This window comes from Falco rusticolus, chromosome 8, assembly GCF_015220075.1.
Source record: "Falco rusticolus isolate bFalRus1 chromosome 8, bFalRus1.pri, whole genome shotgun sequence".
Taxonomy (NCBI): Eukaryota; Metazoa; Chordata; class Aves; order Falconiformes; family Falconidae; genus Falco; species Falco rusticolus.
The window spans coordinates 49770764-49789583 of NC_051194.1; the positions used below are offsets into that span (position 1 = coordinate 49770764).

Genomic DNA, 18820 nt, shown 5'->3' on the forward strand with positions numbered 1-18820 from the left:
TGTTTCCTGAGTTAAAAAGTCTTCCAATCTGTCCTTCCCTCTAAAGAGTTCTTCAGTCAAGAGAGTGAAAATAAGAAGTTTGATCCATTTGAAGCGGTGTATTAAGGCACTGTAATTACCAGGCAGTGCTGCTGAGGAAAGGTCTTTGCTCATGGACCCTTGAACGTAACTGGCCACTCTGGCCTGTGCAGAGGGACCTGGTTTTCCAGTGTAGCTGTATGAGCAGAGACCATTTTAGTTAATAGATTTGTGGAACTTTAAACTCAAAGACAAGAGATTTTCTAATAAATCAGGTCATGTTTCTTTTTTAATACATTAGGGTCTCTTCTAAGGGGATCAAGCAGAGTGGTTACTCTGGCAGCTCCACTGTTGAGATTCTGCATATTTAATGTTTGGTGTTACAAAAAGTGTAAGAAATCTAATGATATGTTTAGATTAGCTGAACTGAAAACAGATCAAATTATATTCATATGGAAAGACTAGTATTTCTTAAAAAAATATTATGGGGAAAGAAGATATGTGGTATTGTGCCAGTTAAGATGTAGGACTTAAAGCCTAAGTGGTAGCTTTTTGACGTTAGTTCTGCTGTCAGTTAATGTCTTAATATATGGTTTAGGAAATACTGATATGTGGTGCAGTATCTATATAGAGTGCTGTACTACTTACAATATGTAATGATTTGCCTCTATCTTTGTTAGATCTTGTGGCATCAGGTTAAGAGTTAACTAACAGCATTGTCTAGGGAAGAACATATATTAGCATAATATTCTAGAGACTTCTGTTTCAGTGAGTTTTAAATATGGTAATGTATGTAACAATTTAAATGAGCTCAGGGTAGCGGTAAGGCTACTGTTTGGCAGCTCAGATAAATTAATCTCTGAACTTAATCCATCTAGATCTCATGATCCATTCTGAAAGCTGATTTTTTGTTAGCACTGTAAGAACTTGAGTGAACAGTGTACAAGCATTTGAGCATTGTTTTTAAGGTGTTAAACTGCAAGCTTTGTGTTCAATGTATATTAAAAGTTTCAGCTTGAAAATCTTCTGTTCATGACACATTCTGCTTTAACCACTCTTTCTATGATCTACTGATACATTATTTTGTTAATGCTGAATGCTTAACTTTTTTCTTTCTTTTTCCTTTCTCTTCATATCCTGAAGTTCCAACTAACCTTTCAATGCTTTTTTTCCTTACCTCTTTTATTTGCTCCATTTATGCATTAAGTGGTTGCTTAGATTTAAGGTAAGAAACCCCAGGGCTGGATTTCCATTCTTACTCTTCCAAGACTATTACACACGGGGAGATGATTAATGTGATTGTTACTGATAGTTTAAAACAACACCCACTCTCCCTCCTGTGTCAGACCTTCTGTTGAATGATTTCATTGCAGATAAATATTTTGTGATATAAATTGATGTATTTATGTAAGGAAGGTAGCACAGTTCTTTTGAAAATGTGGCAAAATATTGACTGCCTTCAGCGTAACTACCACATCATTTACAGGGGAGGAATGTTACGCTAACCATGCGTGGACAAAAAGATGCAGTGAGCAGATAGGAGCTGAATATGAGCCTCCCCCTGTGTAATATTCTTTTTATACTATATACGGTGTAAGTTATGATTTGATTTGGATTCATGTTTCAGTGTGAGATTGCTCAGATAATGAGCTTCAAAGGTGCGTTACAAATTCAAATCTGTATATTATTTTTTAAAGTTGCAGTATCATTAATTTTTTCAGAAGCTACTAGCACTGTTTAAATACTGAGACACTCATATGGGAATTTTCACAAATTTTATAGATGTGTAAAATATTTAATAGCCCTTAAACAACTAGCTAAGTGATTTAGTTGAATATTAAAGGAATAGTGCATCAAAGAACTCAGACTGAAGTATGTCAAATTCTCAAGGATCATAAAGAGTTTTAAATGTTACTAGCATTAGTGGCTGCAGAAGTGGCAATAAAAAGCATCGAATCAATTAGACAAGCAGTTAAATGAAGTTAGATGGTACTGTGTTGGAGTTCATAGCACAGTAATTAATAGATAGGTTATAGCCTTTATTGAGTGTTGTGATATCATCACCCTTCTGAAGAGCAACTGGTTTGGAGAAAGAGGGAACAAAAATTTTTTAGTAGCAGCCGCCACAGTTTTAATGAGGGAACTGTATTTTAGAACATAAAATACTAATATGTAGTATGATTATGTTAATTAAATGAAGTTTCAAGTTGATGTGAAGTATTTTTCATGGCTAAGTATTTTCCATGACGGGAAAAGCTAAAAGAAAAACCTGCATATTTTGCTTGTAAACCCAGGTATTTACTGTAGATACCCCAGTGATGTTTCTATGGAATTGTCCAGATGGTAGTTTTAGTAAAGTGTATGTAGCACATCTGATCACAATGGAAAATGTTTAATAAATGAGAGAATTCTCACGTAATTTGAAATTTAGTTTTACCTAAGTGTGCAAGGTACAGTCTTTCAAGTCATGTAGCATTTAAATGCTTTTTATTTGAAAATTGCAAAACATATCGCCTCCCTGGCTCTTTCTGTCCACTCAAAATGGATACTTCTAATGCTGAAAAAAACCAGTTTGCAAATACAATATTTTTTTTGTTCTTTACAGTTGCAGTTATAAACAAGTAAGGACCAGCCTATAATAAATTTAAAATTGTATAATTATAGATTACGTGTGAACTGCCATACCTGTGCATCATCTGCAGTGGTGATAAGAGGCTTTTCAGAGATTTTTTTTTTTAATGGGTTGTTTGTTATAACACCAGTTAAAATATTTATTTTTACTAGAGTTAACCTGATCAGAAATTTGATCTAGGAAATCACAATATGTCTATCAATTTCTCACTGCCAAACCATGAGAGTTTAATAAAAAATAATCTAAAAAAAAAAGGCAAAGTGCAGCACCTCTCAGTGGACTTAATTTATTCTTTAAGTATCACTATAGTCACTGTGCATCAGCCTGAAAGAAGAAAGCTTAAGATGGCTACTAACCCTGGTTCTGTGTGAATAATGATTTTACTTCAATTACAATAGATTGAAGTGTTTACCCTGCATTTATTTTTCATGGCTGCAAAGAAACCTCAGTTTTTTACTTATAACTATATAAGTTACAGTATTAAACTGCCTAACTGTGCTTGTGTCTGGGTAGTTAAATTTCAAACAAATTTAGAAGAAAATTCCAATTGCAAGTCAGAGGAGTATCTGTAGCATCTCTTGTCAACAAATCAGTTGAAAATGACATTGTTTAAACTTTTTTGTATTTACCAGACTTGGTTCTTCATTTACTTTATGTAGGTGGATGTGGGAAAAAAAGTAATTCCACTTGCTGAACCTTATACTTGTTGTCATTTGCCAAGGCATCGTTGACATTTAGATACTTCACTTCCCTATCAACTGGTTTATCAACTGACAAACATATGGTTTAGTTAGACAAGGCACGGGAAGGTAGTTTTCATTCAGCCTTAGGTTGTTTTTGCTGGAGCCAGGTGTAAAATTGCTCCAGAAGGTTGGGTGGCGGCCTGAAGTATCTGAATATAATCTATGGAACATTGCTGATGGGACACTTTTTCTTACTAGATTTTGGCCAAAAGATGATTCTTGTGACATCCTGAAAGTTCTAGAAAATCAATGTGACCATAAAGCACCACTTAAAAAATTCTGATCTGAGTCCAGTTTTGGCTGTGAGAAGTAGCTCCTCCTGAGGTTTGATTGTTTTTCTCCAAAAAAACTGGATAGCAGATATTTCACACAAACAAACCCCTTTGTTTTGGTAGCTGACCTGACAATGAGATGTTCTTCAGAACAGTAAAAATGTGGATTGAAATCTTTGTTGCGTGTAAGTGCCTTACAGCCACGTAAATACACAGTGCATTGGTGCAAATAGTTTTTTCACTTCTGGTGTCTAGCTCTTATATCTGACCAACTGTGTATTTCAGCATTTCTTGTTTGGTGAATTGTTTTACTCATGAAAACATTCCCAAGAATTGAATTGAGTAGATTGCAGGATTTCTCTCTTTTAACCAGTTTATTTCACTACAAATTTCTTATACAGTGGTGTGCTAAAAACGCTCAATCTTCTAAATGTTTGTAAAAATGTAACTGTGAAGGAAACTCAGTCTTATTTTTAGGACCATAAGAAGGTGATTTAATCACTGGGATCTAAGAAGAACTAGTTGCCAAAACTAGAAATTGGACAAATAAGTCCTTAATGATCATTTTCTAAGGCCTCTAGTCAGTTCCGTATCATGTCTTGATGTCATCAGACATTACCTTTGTAAGCTGACACTGTAGCTCAATACAGAAAATGTTGGATGAAATACTGTTGTACCCTTTTTAAACAGAGGCCAAAAAAAAATGGGAAAAATCCCTGCATGCATTCTGTGCAGATGCTGTGCACTCCTTGTCTGTTCACAGGATTAGCTTCCTGCTTTTAGAACAGTCAGCTGTCATGTGGGGGATTTTTGGGTTTTCTTCCCCTGAGCTTTGTGCCCAAATCATTACTTACTGTCTCTCTTAATTTTTTCTTTTTTTTAGACAGTGGTGAACTGTTTTGGCAGTTGTGAGAAAGGGCAGCAATACCCCTTTGTGGTTTTGGTTGCAGGCTCTGTTTTGCCAGATTTTCCTCAAAGAATTTGCAAGCTCTTAACTACAACAGCCACAAACCTGTGGGGTCCTGCAACCTGCAGTCAACTACCAACAGACTGATGCATTCCTCTGCTTTCACTGTCTAATTTAATTAGTTGCATCTGGATAGTTCCAGCTGTGCAGAGCTAGGGGAAATGTTATCAGAAACAATGCAATTTCTCGCAAATACCAACTTACTCCAGAAAATGGATTTTTGAAACTTGACAGCAAAAGCAAATGTGACCTTGAGTTCTGGTGATTGCTTTGGATTTCAGAAGTTTGAAAGGTGTGTGTGTGTGTGGATGAGGATTTGCATATGGAAACTATCTTTACAACACTGTATGCAAAATAGAAAAGGCAATAAAGTTTTGCAAGAGGGGGCATTAATGGATTTTCTTTTTTTTTTAAACTCCTACTAGAAGTCATCATATAAGGGAACAGTTGGAAATGTTACAATGTTTGTATCTAACTGAAGTTGCAACTTAGTTTTAAATTTTCTTCTTTTTTTTTTTTTTCTTTCCTCAAGGCAGTCTGTAACTGTGATATTATTTCCACACATCTGTTAATTTCTATTAGAACTATTGGAATAATTTTATATTCTTCATTGCTCTTCTGTGCTTATTTGGCCACAAGTTAAAGGGGATGTCATTCAGATAGGGTTGTTAATTTACAGTAGCAGATCTTGAAGCCATCGATCCTGTCAGATTTAAGACAGTCCTGTAAACTTTAATTACTGAAGCTAAGCTTACTGTCAGTGCCATTTTCCCATCTTTCAGTTTAGCCTTTCTTAAGGATGGCTTCTTTGGGATTGAAGTTTCTTGGCTAAAAAAGGATCCCTTTTTCTTTGCCCACATTTCTAAAGCTTTCTTCCCAACTGTGTCAAGGATATGTTTATTTGCAGTGTTAATGAAAGTAACTAGCAGTCTCTAGAGTTCTGCGTTAGTCAGGCAAGTATTACTTCCACTTCTTACTGTATGCTGTGTGATGGCACTGCAGCTTCCATCTCTACTGTTCTTTCTTTTTATGTAGCTCTAGCCCAGTGGAAGCCTAAAACTTAATTTTTCTTCCTGCAATGATTGTATACAAATGCTAAGGTTCTTTATGGTGAAATACATGAAATTTTATAGTAACTGTTAGTGGTTACATCATGTGGTCAGAAACAATAGCTTAGTTGGATACAACACCTAAATGGACTACTCGGGGGCACACAGATTGGTCTGAGTTTGCTGTCATCAAAAGACACGCAAAACCTCTGCCCCACTGGGCTTAATGTGCTGTTTGAAATACAGCGTGACAATGCAGCAAATGTTTCATTAAGGTGAGTTCTTTGTTTGTTTGTGGGTGTTTTGGACAACTCAGGTAGGTGTGTGAAACAGGTGTCTTAAAGAGGAAATACAGGGGGTGCTGCAACTTTAAAAAAAAATAATTCAGATTTTGTGCTATTTCTTAATTTTCCGTGTATAGAATAAAATATACTTCATTTTACACTTTCCCTCTTCCCTTCAAATAGTTGTAGTTCAGTGCTTACCTCATCCCTCACTTGAATTAACTTTAGATTTCTTGTTGCTTAGAGTTGGCTTAAAGGACTTCATAATGCTGTGCAAAATAATTTTCTCTGAAATTGACATTGCAAAGTACTCTTGCACAACTAAATCCAAACATCTGGTTTTGAATCTGACAAAAAAAATCCAACCGCTTCCAACAATTGGTTTTCCTTTCCTCCCAACAGACTGAAAATGTGATAGTACTGGGATTATTTAAAGCCAGGGAGTCAAGTTTCAGTGGGCTACAATACAGAATATATTACTCTTTACACTGTTCTCAACATCTATCAATTTACAAGTCTAAATATTGCCAGGCTTTTAAGCAAGTTGTTATAGTCAAATTTTAAAGGAGTATTTTGCCTTTAAGGACGTTTGCAAATACTCTTAATGCCTTGAGCACTGTTTCTTTTTTTTTGCATGGGAGGGGAGGCAGTAGGCAAGACTTAGGTTTTGGAAATAACACTGTGAAATAGAGCGTGACAGCAACATCAGAGAAAGGGATGTAAGCATACTTACTTAGGTTTGCTGAATATCTCTGTGTCTAAGCAATAATTTGAGCATTCATAAATCAGAGCTAGTAAGGAGACCATGTGCTGATTCCTGTAAGGGTGCATGCATTGAGAGAATTACACTTAGTTGGCTGTATACAGATAAGCAAAATGCCTACATTGGTAACAATTGTTTATAGAATCACAGAATCATTTAGGTTGGAAAAGACCTCTGAGATCATCAAGCCAAACCGTTAACCCTGGACTGCTAAGTCCATTGCTAAACCATGTCCCTAAGCAGCACATCTATGTCTTTTTTAAAATACCTCCAGGGATGGTGATTCCACCACCTGGGCAGCCTGTTAAAATTTAAAGCTGCGGTGGTGCAACTTGAGGCCAGTTCCTTTTCTCCTGTTGCTAGTTATCTGGGGGAGCAGACTGACCCCCACCTGCCTGCAGCCTCCTTGCAGGCAGTTCTAGAGAGCTTGAGTCTCCTCTTCTCCAGATTAAACAACACTGGTTCCCTCAGCTGCTCCTCATAACACTTCTCTAGACCCTTCACCAGCTTCGTTGCCCTTCTCTGGACACACTCCAGCACCTCAGCATTGCTCTTGTAGTGAGGGGCCCAAAACTGAACAGAGAATTTGAAGTGCAGCCTCGCCAGTTTACCGTGCCAAGTAGAACTCACCAGGGCCGAGTACGATCACTTCCCTGGCCCTGCTGGCCACACTGTTTCAGATACAAGCCAGGATGCTGTTGGCCACCTTGGCCACCTGGGCACACTGCTGGCTCATGTGCAGCTGGCCATCAGCCAGCACCCCCAGGCCCTTTCCAGCCGCTCTTCCCCAAGTCTGTAGTGTTGCGTGGGGTTGTTTTATCCCAGGTGCAGGACCCGGCACTTCTCCCTGTTGAATGAACTTCATACAGCTGGCCTCAGCCCATCGGTCCAGCCTGTCCAGATCCCCCTGCAGAGCCTTCCTGCCCTCCAGCAGATCAACACTCCCACCCAACTTGGTATCGCCTGCAAACATACTGAGGGTGCGCTCAATCCCCTCGTCCAGATTGGTAAAGACATTAAACAGGACTGGCCCCAGCGCTGAGCCCTGGGGAACACCGCTTGTGACCGGCCACCAGCTGCGTGTAGCTCCATTCACCACCACTCTTTGGTCCCGGTTGTCCAGCCATATTTTTACCCAGCAAAGGGTACATCCGTCCAAGCCATGAGCAGCCAGTTTCTCCAGCAGAATGCTGGAGTGCCAAAGAATGGGGAGTGTCAAAGGCTTTACTGAGGTCCAGGTAGACACCATCCACAGCCTTTCTTTCCCTCATCCATTAGGCGGGTCATCTTGTCATAGAAGGAGACCAGCTTCATCAAGTGGGACCTGCCTTTCATAAACCTATGCTGACTGGCTGGTCCTGATCCCCCAGTTGTCCTGCACATGCTGCATGATGGCACTTGGGATGACCTGCTCTGTAACCTTCCCCAGCACCAAGGTCAGGCTGACAGCCTTGTTGTTTCCTGGATCCTCCTTCATGCCCTTCTTGTAGACGGGCATCATATTGTCTAACCTCCAGTCTTCTGGGACCTCCCTGCTTTGCCAGGGCTGTTGGTAAATGATGGAGAGCGGCTTGGCGAGCTCCTCTGGTAACTCCCTCAGTAACCTCTGGTGGATCCCATCTGGCCCCATAGACTTGTGTGTGTCTGAGTGGAGCAGCAGGTCACTAACGGTTTCCTCCTGGTCTGTGGGGACTTCATTATGTTTGTCCTCATCCCTGCTTTCTGGCTCAGGGAGCTGAGTACCCAGAGGGAAGCTGATCTTGCCATTAAAGACTGAGGCAAAGAAAACATTAAGTACATCAGCCTTTTCCTCGTCCTTTGTGGCAATGTTATCCAGTAAAGGATGGAGATCATCCTTGGCCCTTCTTTTGTTTCTAACATATTTGTAAAAACATTTTTTCTTATTTTTCACAGCAATGGCCAGCCTGAGTTCTAGCTGGGTTTTCACCACTCTAATCTACGTCCTGATTCCTAGATGATTCCCCGATTCCTATGGTTCCTAGGTTGATCAATCGGGAATATAGATGAGTTTTATAGAAGTTTGAGTAAATTCTTTTATATAGAAGTTACTTCATAAGTATTTTAACCTGAAAGAGGGGGAAGGAACAACTGCAGTTACATCACATCACTGCTAAATATTTTTCTCCCCATCCATTTATTTATCAGTTATTGAAGATCAAATTGCTACAGGTTTGGTGGGGGGAAAAAGCACATACGTGTATTTTTCTCTATATAGCTTTCTTTCTCTGTTTACATATACATAAATAATAACAATAAACATTATATTAATTTTTTTTCATACCATACTGTGAAAAAATTAGAACATGAATGGGTCATATTTGGAGGTTACTTTGATTTCTGCATGTCTGCATGAATTACATTAAATTGTGTCCTATTAGATAAACGCTGGTTTTGAATACCACAAGAGTATTTAAAAATATTTTTGCAAATTTACCATTCAGTAGTGCAGCCTGGAATAACTGCCTTTATCTCAAAAGATGACTGGGAGGTGTAATCAAGTTAGATACAGTGTCTGTATTGTCACTGATTTAACATTTATGTGGTAGCTTAAAGACAAATTCACTTTTTGCATATACAATTTTTTAAAAGCCCTATGTAATGAAGAGTCCTTTGAGCACAACTCTTGACTTCTAGCAAAGTGGAAATTGCATACAAAATGCATGGCCTCTCAATTTTTTTGTTTGTTTAAACCTTCCCCTTCTTAGAGTTAATTGCTAAAAGCATCCCAGTGTCTCTCCCCCTAGAAGCTGACCTTAGTGAAGGCTGTTTTTCTCCCCATTCTTTCATGCAGGTCAGCACACAGAACATGAAGATGGGTGGACTGCCTCGTACAACACCACCCACCCAGAAGCCACCAAGTCCACCAATGTCGGGAAAAGGAACTATTGGGTAAGTGCAGTTACTGAATGTGTAAATGGCTTTGGTGAACAGAAGGGAAAAAAAGGGAAGATTTGTTTTCTGTAGCGTGGGTTTTTGTTTTTTGGGTTTTTTTTTTTGGTGGTGTTTTTTTTTAACCATTCACAAAGGTCAAGAGGTGTTATATCTACATCCTTGTATACTGATCATGTCTTAGATCAGTTAGCACATTTCTGCCAGAAGGCAGTGGGTGTCATCAGCCTTTCCCAGCAGGAACCTTTTTATCATTGCAGAACACTTACAACTACATGCTTTAGAGTAAAAAGTCGTTAACTGTATGGCTTTGACAGGTGGTGCTAAACAACTGGAAAATTAGTATGTGGCACTGTTCATTAATTATTAGTCTACTATGTGACAGAGGTACTTTCCTATTAAGTCTATGAACTTGGCTTTGGCCTTAGGAAAATGTGTTATAACTGGGATGCATGCTGTTTTTTGGTTTCTGGTTATTTATGTACATACAGACCATAGTGATTTTGTTTTGAAACAAGGTACGGATTACTTTTGGAACAAGAATGGGATGTGCAACACAGAGTTTATTAATAGGATGATTGAAGTACCTGAGAAACATCATTATAACAAAATTACAGAAAAACATTTTTGTTAGCTTCCATTACTGATTAGCATGTAGCTGTCTTTTAAAGAATGAAAAGTCTTTGGTTTTGTCTGTATTACCTTAATTTGCTTCTGAAATATGGTTGTCCTTATGTAGGCGTCACTCTCCCTATCGTACGTTGGAACCAGTACGTCCTCCAGTGGTACCAAATGACTACGTGCCTAGTCCAACGCGCAATATGGCTCCCTCACAACAGAGCCCTGTTAGAACAGCTTCTGTCAATCAGAGGAATCGCACATACAGGTATTCAGTGTAGTCCTGTACAAAGTGTGGTTAGTATTATATAAGCATATGGACAGAAAATGCTATGATAAATACCAAATCCATCTGCACCTCTACAGTGAAGCCTGCTACTTCATGATATGGGCTGGAGGCGCCATTTGGCATGACAAGAGTGCACTCTAATAAAACCAGAATAGTGAATCACATTGGGCTTGTTCACTTAATCCTCTAGTCACCTTAATTTTAGTGCTATGCCTTAGTTACAGTCCTTAATGAATGATTAAAATTGTGGAGTATTTCAAGTAGATAGTGGTATTATTTTACAAAATACTTACAAAACTGGTAAAAGACTTTGTATACAACTTGCCTTTTAAATGCTGAGGGACTGCATAGTATGCTTTTAGTTCATATTTTTATTTGAACAGTCTTTAGGGTTTATAGCTTGAGTAGCTGAAAGAGCATTGTATTTTGAGGATATTGAAAACTTCAAACACAGAATAAAGCTGAACTGTATTACCAAAGGTTCTGCAGATGGCTAGCCTTTTCTCTAGGATAATAAATTTTATGTTGTGACAGTTCGAAATACTTCCCTTGAAATCTTTACTTTTAAAATACCATAAATACATGAGGATGGCTAAACACATGGACTTAAAAGAAAATCTTTTTTTTACTTTATTATCTTAAAATTTCCAAATTTCTTTACTATCTTAAAATTTTCAAATTTCAGTAGTCTCATACGAAAGCATATATATCGGAGTCTAAACAACTGTGTGTTTTGTAAATTACATGAAAAAGACTTGTGTTTGCTCAGTAGGAGTTTAACAATATTGGAATGAAGTGCTTTGGAACAAAGTTTCGGCATTGTTTCATTTTTGGGCAAGTTCACTAAAAGTAACTGAAAAACCTGTTGTGTTGTAGTCAAAATTAACAGTTTTAGGAAAAATTAAGCTTTATGTAGATTTCTACCATCCTTGTTTCTTTTCTCTTGTTCCCTGTTACTTCCCTGAATTAGTAAGGTACTATATGAGGGATCTTATTTTTCAGCACGCATACCAGCATATTCATACCCTGGGTTATTTTGGTTTCTTACAGCAGCAGTGGAAGTAGTGGAGGAAGCCACCCAAGTAGTCGGAGCAGCAGTCGAGAGAACAGTGGAAGTGGCAGTGTGGGTGTTCCTATTGCTGTTCCCACGCCATCTCCTCCCAGTGTCTATCCAGGTAAATGGTAACTTGCTGTTCCTCCTTCGGACTCAGCATTAACCTTTAGCATTTGCAAGTCTCCTAAACCCCAAGAGAAGTCTCAAAGGTCGTTATCCAGAAACATGAAAGCCTTGAAACTTGCGTGCTATAGATAGATAGTATGAGTTGGAATCAAGTAGTATCTTTTCTGGGAGTGTCTGATGTGCTCTAATGCTTCTGTTATGTATTTATTTATCAGAATTTTTTGCCTGGCTGCCTGCATGTGACTAGGTAGGACACAACACCTTTTTCAGTGGGCTGGGGGAAGATTCTCCCTTGTTCTTTTAAGCAATGTTTTTTCATTGGCGGTTCGTGCAGATACACAGGATATTTTTAGAAAATTAGATTAAATGACAGGCAGGCACAGAGTAAATCTTTGGTACATTGATTCAAGCCTGACTGAGTTGTCACAAAAAGGCACTTGTTCAATGTAATTGCCCCAGTCTTTCCAGAAATAGGGTTCTCCTTTTTCCTTTGCTCAGCCCTTTCAGTGAAGAAGAGTGTCTAGTTGGCTTGCAGTGTGATCTGAAATACATGATGCTTCTGAACCAAGGAACTGGAAATTTTTGGCTTTCCTCTTCTCTGTATTTTCTAATTCGTACAGAAGCTAAAGGCAGCAGTGCTACAGATCAAAGCATTAACAAACAAAATGTAAAGCCATCTTTCAAAAGTAATGGCTTTCAGTGAAATGTTCTGAAAAGAACAAAAAGGGTTGTTCCCTTCAGACCTGGAAAGAGGTGGATTTGCTTGACCCTCATTTATCGTCTACATAAGAATGAGCCTTTCTTTAACAGGTCCATTTTTCTCTCATCTCCTCGTGCATTCTAAAGTATTATGCATCTAATAAATAGCTAACACTGGGTAGTCAAAGGCTTTCTCTAATCCTTGCTAACATATCTCCTTATTAACGCCACCTCTTCCTCCTCTCTTCACTTAGCCCCTGCTGGCTCGGCTGGCACTTCTCCCCTTCCTGCTACCTCTGCTCCTGCCCCCACTCCTCCTGCTCCTGCCCCTTCCTCCGCTGCCCCAGATGCTGCTGCTGCTGCTGCAGGAGCTCAGCCCCTTGCTGATGGCTTCACCTCTCCAACTCCCCCTGCTGTTTCTTCCACACCCTCTACAGGTGAGTGTCTGCTCCACCGGGCAGATGAACCCAGAAGTGGTCACGAGCCAAGGCTTTTCAAAGTTGCCTCAGAAGCAGTGATTTATCTTTTTCTAAAATCTTTTTTAATGTAACTAGAAAAATATCGGCTAATACCCAACTATAAGGTAATGGTTGTAGTAGACAAATCAAGGTGTGCTAGTTTTTCAAACAGCAGTCATTTAATTTCATCATTATTTTTAGGTGTATATAATAATTTATTACATTATCATTTTATTGTGGTTTGGATACTAAGAATCTTGTAGACTAATTATGTCTGGGGGGAACCAGCACTGGTAGTTCTGTGTCTGATTACTCTCTTTCAGTAATGGGAAGTTTGTTCACTACTCTCAGTCATGGAATAAAAAAGATTCGTCTAGCAAAGTATGATTTGTATGACTTGTTTCTTCAATGCTTTCAAATGACAAGTCTCCTTTCAATGAACTGATTAAAAGGGCATTTTTTTTTGGTGTTCAGTAAAATACAAGTTTTTATTACACAGTATAGTACTAAAGCATTTTGTTTTAGTAGGTGGTACTTATGGTGTGTATTGCAACTTGGTTTTTTTAATGCTTATGAAATAACCCTATGTTTTTCATTTTCTCATATGCTGAAGTTGCAGCATATAGTACTAACTAACCATAATGCTGTATCTTACCAGCTTTTGATGAGGACTTACAGCTGCCCTGTGAAGACCTCCTTTAGCCAAATTTGTATATAGCTACTAGTGCTTTGTTACTTCTAACTGTGAAGGCTGATCACCATGGTGTGAACTGGTTTGTGTGTTTATTAGTGTTGGTCTCTTTTAGTAAGAATTTCACCAGGTGCCAGAAGCATTCAGATCACATTTAATGTAAGGTGCTGTGGCTCATGTAAAATTAGAAAGTTCTTGCACTAGAATCCATGACTATGACTAGAAGCTTCCGAACTGTGATGAATTTTGGTATCAGAAGATGCTCCTGATGTCTAAACTCCTTTCATGTTTAGAAGATGAGCTGTGCCATATAGGGCCTCGATCAATTTTCCACTTTTGATGCACTGTCAGTATCCCAGTTCTTAAGCCATACTGCTTCTGTATTTTTGACAAGTCAAAATCAAGCAGGGATTAGTATTTTAATGGCTATAAACTCACATTCACAATTTAATAAGAGAAATTTCAGGTTGGTTACTATTTCTAAGATCTCTTGTTTCCCAGCACTGTTAGTGAGGTTGCGTGCATGCCTTCTCTGAAATAAATGGTAAACTATCCAGTCTTTTCAAATACTTCGATGAGATTGTAGTTTTTTCTCCTTAAAGATCTCTTATCCCTGTTTCTTCTTTTCCTTCCTTCTCTCCAATCACTACCAATTTCTACCAGTGCATGGGGAGGCAGACACACTGAAAAGATGCATTAGGAAAAATGTGAAAAAAACTATATACCAGGTGGATTGCTTCTAAACTCTTCTTATTCCTCGTCCGTAAAAAGTGTGGGTTTTGAGACATACGTATCTGTACAAAGCAGGAGGAATGTGAATCTCTAGTTCATGCATTTGCTCTTAGAAGCAAGTAATAGAGCAAGCAACTTGCATTTTATTTACTGACCTAGTGTGAAGTTTTGCAAAGCAATCAAAACATAGTGGAGAACAATGAAGTTTTTTAAAAATGGCACATTCATTTGGTCTGTTTCTCTGTTTACTTCCCTGCATGAATGTCTCCTCAGCCACAGTGACATCGCTTTTCTATTGTATTCTGAGATTTACCTCTAGCGCAAATGGTGGAGGCAGAATAGTTAGGGAGGTTAATAACCCATATGGGTTTAATAAATCCAGAGTACTGTTTACTTTTATATACAGTGCATAAGCCAGAGAACTTTACGTGAGCACAGAAAATAGCTTAATGGTCTTCATTCGTTGCTTGCTTAGATTCAGCATCAATTACTTTGATATAGGAAGTGATTAAACTGGAGAGCAAGATTTTAAGGAGTTGTTTCGATTGACAGCTCCCTGAAAGAGGGTCTTTGAGTATGATTTCATTTATTCCATCCTTCAGGCAGTTTCTAACGTTCTCTTATCCCCAGATGATTCTCTGGCTGTTTCCTGAACGGCACTAAGATAGGTAGTATTGTGTTTTTCAGTTGTAGAAGGTAACAGCATTGAATCTCGAAAATGGCACAGAGCTAGTTTGTATGTGTACATTGCTTAGTTGCTGGACTCTGTGAAGTGTTATTTTTATGCAGGTTTATAAATAACTAAATTTGCACAAAGTTATTATAATAAGTTATAAAAAATGGATAACTGGGAATTATTTTCTTTCCTTTTGAAGCTTTGTAGCTTAGACACCTTTGTATTTTCATACTGGCTGTTGTGAACAGTGCTAAGTATGGGCAGTTGGGATAGCTGTGTTTTGTGTTGCTATCGAGACATCCAGTGTCCTGCCAGTCTGGAAGCTGAACTGGCTGACTGCTCCTGGGATGCAGACTGTTTGGAAAAAAGAACCCCAGACCCAAAAACCTTTCCAAGCATTTGAGTCTTGACTGCAGATATAAAAAAGGCAGGCGTCATTCTTCTCTTTGCTAATACATTTCTCTTTCTAACCTAGGTCACACAGTTCAGTTCTACAGCATGAACAGGCCTGCATCTCGACACACCCCCCCAACAATAGGGGGATCTTTGCCATATCGGCGTCCTCCGTCGATCACATCACAGACAAGCCTTCAGAACCAGATGAACGGAGGACCGTTTTATAACCAGAACCCAGGTAGGAAAGTTTTTCTGCTCTGCTGAATTCAACACAGTGGTGAATGGAGTGCCCTTCAGATCTCTGAAATACTGTATTCTGTCTCCATTGCAGATCTAGCAGTTAGTCTCAGGTAACTTCCAGTATGTTGCTGGTAGCCACGCCAAAGCTGCAGTCCAAGTACAGTGTTCAGCTCCCGTTATTGCAGGTGGCTTAAAACAATAAATGCCACATAAATGACTTTTGATTTCACAGTCCCTATTAGACAAGCTTTAGTCCTTTACTACACCATGTGTCATGTATCTGCTTTGGCGTGGGTTGGGTATTTGATTTTGCGCCAGAAGGCTGATTCTTCATTAATCAGTCTTTATCTTGGATGCTTTTTCCTTCTGATTAATGGACAGTTCAAGAAATTGCAGTTGTTGTACAAGGGTAAGCATTAGACACCTTGGAGACATCAGCGGTGTTGATGTGGGATGCAAGGGAGCTGTGTCTTCTGCTAAGTCCACAGGCGATGTTATTTTAATGGGTGACCTATCTTATAAAGCAGGATGAGCTATTAACTTGGAGTGGCGTGTCCTGTGTGCCAGGCATAACGTAGTAGATTTTATCTAAGGGGTCCTTTTCCCTGAAGGGAAAAACGTGAAGGTTTTGATACCAGAGCAGGGGAGTCTTTCTTTTTTGACAAAGCTACAGAAAGATGCAGAGGATGTACTGAAGGTTCTGTGTCAGGAAATGCCCTATTACCAGCAAGATCGAATGTTGACTTTCAAGCGCTACGGTGCATTCGTGTTTTGTGGTTGTGGTGGTGATGGTTTTTGGTGGTTTTATTTTTTTTTTTAAACTGAGCACTGAACTGGGAATTAGGTCAAATGCTGCAATCTGCATTTAAGGGATTTGATCAGGTTCAAATATTACTGCTTGTGTACTAACTACTGTGGAAAGAGATGTGTGCACTTAACTTGAGAAGGAAATGGATGGTCCTGCTTGGGGACAGGGAGGTGGAAGAGTTATATGACTACATTGTAGCCCAGTTGCCTGAAATGTGTGGTGTTTGTTAAGCACACTATGTGCGTATGGAAGGCTGAAGGGGAGTAGGCAAGAAGGAAAGGGTAGTAGCAGTACAAAATCTTTCAGGATTACCTTTGCAGTAAAGATGATCTTCAGTATATCCAGAGAGTGTCTGACAGCTGCTGTGCATTTCTGCTTTAGCAAAGGGATAATTCTCTGCAAGCTACCATTGCATTGTTAATAGGTAGTCACAGAAAATGCCAAAGAGAATTTAAATAAGTTACATAACTACAGTTCAGCCTGTGTACTCAAAAAGAAGATGATTGTGGTGATTAGTCACTTGAGCTGTAAATCACAAACAAAATACTTCAGTTATACAGGCATACTTGATACAACATAAATAAGCAGTTGTAGTAAGAGACTTTAAAATTATTTTTATGTCTAGCAGAGTACAGAATTTATTAGCTTTGCAGTTATACTAAACCAAGTTTATTTTGGCCTGTACCTTGAAAGGAGAGGGTGCTCAAGCATGCATAATTGATGAAGACCCAAAGAACAGAGGGACTGTTCTGTCTGTAAGGAGCAGGGTTAGTAGTGACAGGATAGTGGCCACAATTGCTTCTCAGCATTCCTGAAGAGGGGAAGGAAGCGCAGACTTAAGTGGTGGAAAAGATACCTTACAATAGGCAGAGGAGTGTGGCAGCTATGTCTTTGCAGGCTGTTTGGCAAAAAAGCAGTACTGTTTTTTTTCACTTCCATTTTTTAGTATGTTGGCATAGTCATTTTTGTTTATTCGCTTCACGGAAGGATGAAGGATACTTGCCTTGCCCTGTTCTTTTGAATGCCGCTTCTAAGATAATACAACTTCTGTACTTCATGGTGAGACCTTTTTAATAACGGAAAAGAAAATATTAAGAAACTCCAATGACTCCAACGACTCCAAATGAGCTCAGCATATGTCTGTCCCAAAGCCACCCTTGCCAGCCATGCCACCTAACAGGTGCTCTAACTTTGCAGCCTTAGATGTTGGTGTCTAAGCGGTATAGAGCTCAGCACAGGCTAAAACCCCGTGGGAGAAACTGCGCAAGTACTGAGATGATGGTTTGCACTACACAGTATTTGTATGTGAATTCTTACCAGGCCAAAGCAATCGCATGGAAGGTGCTTTTGAGCATTTCTGAATTAATTTACAGCAACTGTACAGATGAATTCTTAATTTACCAATGGTCTATATGGAAGGAAGCTGGGAGGGAATATTTAAGCTGGTGTTTATCTCATCTTTTGAGACAGCAGAGGTACAGTAAAGTTCTTCTGATGCACTTTATAAACAAAGTAATTATTAGTAAAATACTTAATTGTGTTGGCTCCTAAAGGCCAAAACTAGCTTAAAGTCATTATATATCATATACAGACAGTATAATATGATAGTCCCTGCACTATGCGTAGACTGAAGCGCTAACCAGATAGTTAAAGGAACGATGTCAGCTAGTGCTAGTATAACCGTTTTAATTAAATTACACAACCCAAACTAAACTAAGGGATTATTTTTTTTGTTTTCTTGGTGTGCTTGTCTAGCGTCATTTATTTTTCTACATGGAAAACCTTGTTATTACTTTCAAAGAAATATATATAGCACACGAACAAAGTACACTGGAGGGACCTATGAAACTGAAGCTAGTCTTGTATGACAGATAGGAATTCTGTGAATCCATATGACATTGAATAGAGGAAACATTTTGAAACTGAACATTTTTATAGCAGATATAATTAAAAAGGCAGGAGTTTCACAGTTACACAGGAATGCTGAATTCATGACTATTACTGCATTTCAGTAGGACTTGAAATTCAGGTTCCCTTTCCTTGCTTTGAAAAAAAATGCAAGACCAAATCTTTTTCCAGGTACTGTGGTTATACTTGAAGGAACAAATACTCTCAGAAGTCATATCAGTCAAGTGAAAGAACCTGTAATTAGAAACGTATTTCAGTTTTTCTCAAGGAATATCAATTAAGTGGTGAGATAATGGAGCTTGCTTTATACAGAGGTACAAGGATTTTTTTGCCACAAAAAGGATGGTTGCTCTGGGTTTTTTTTGTTATTTGGGGTATGTGATTGTGAAAGAAATGTGAATGTGAGTGACAGAAGACATTCAAAGCACTTCAGATAATACTTACTGAAACAAGCAAACTGAAGAAAGTTTGAGACAAATGCTCTGGA

General features: G+C 38.7%; 1 protein-coding gene across 18 annotated transcripts in view; it reads left to right on the plus strand.

The window, feature by feature from the left end:
• ABI2 (abl interactor 2) overlaps nucleotides 1-18820 on the plus strand; it is a 71737-nt gene that overhangs the window by 39757 nt on the left and 13160 nt on the right. For 4 of the 18 annotated variants that reach the window (XM_037398776.1, XM_037398779.1, XM_037398782.1 and 1 more), the window contains 5 exons: nucleotides 9541-9638; nucleotides 10378-10524; nucleotides 11596-11720; nucleotides 12679-12861; nucleotides 15457-15615. In XM_037398776.1, coding sequence (XP_037254673.1) covers nucleotides 9541-9638; nucleotides 10378-10524; nucleotides 11596-11720; nucleotides 12679-12861; nucleotides 15457-15615 — 712 coding nt within the window. Of the gene's footprint in view, nucleotides 1-1225; nucleotides 1244-9540; nucleotides 9639-10377; nucleotides 10525-11595; nucleotides 11721-12678; nucleotides 12862-15456; nucleotides 15616-18820 lie in introns of all 18 variants that reach the window. The other 14 variants (XM_037398783.1, XM_037398787.1, XM_037398792.1 and 11 more) reach the window with 6 other exon arrangements.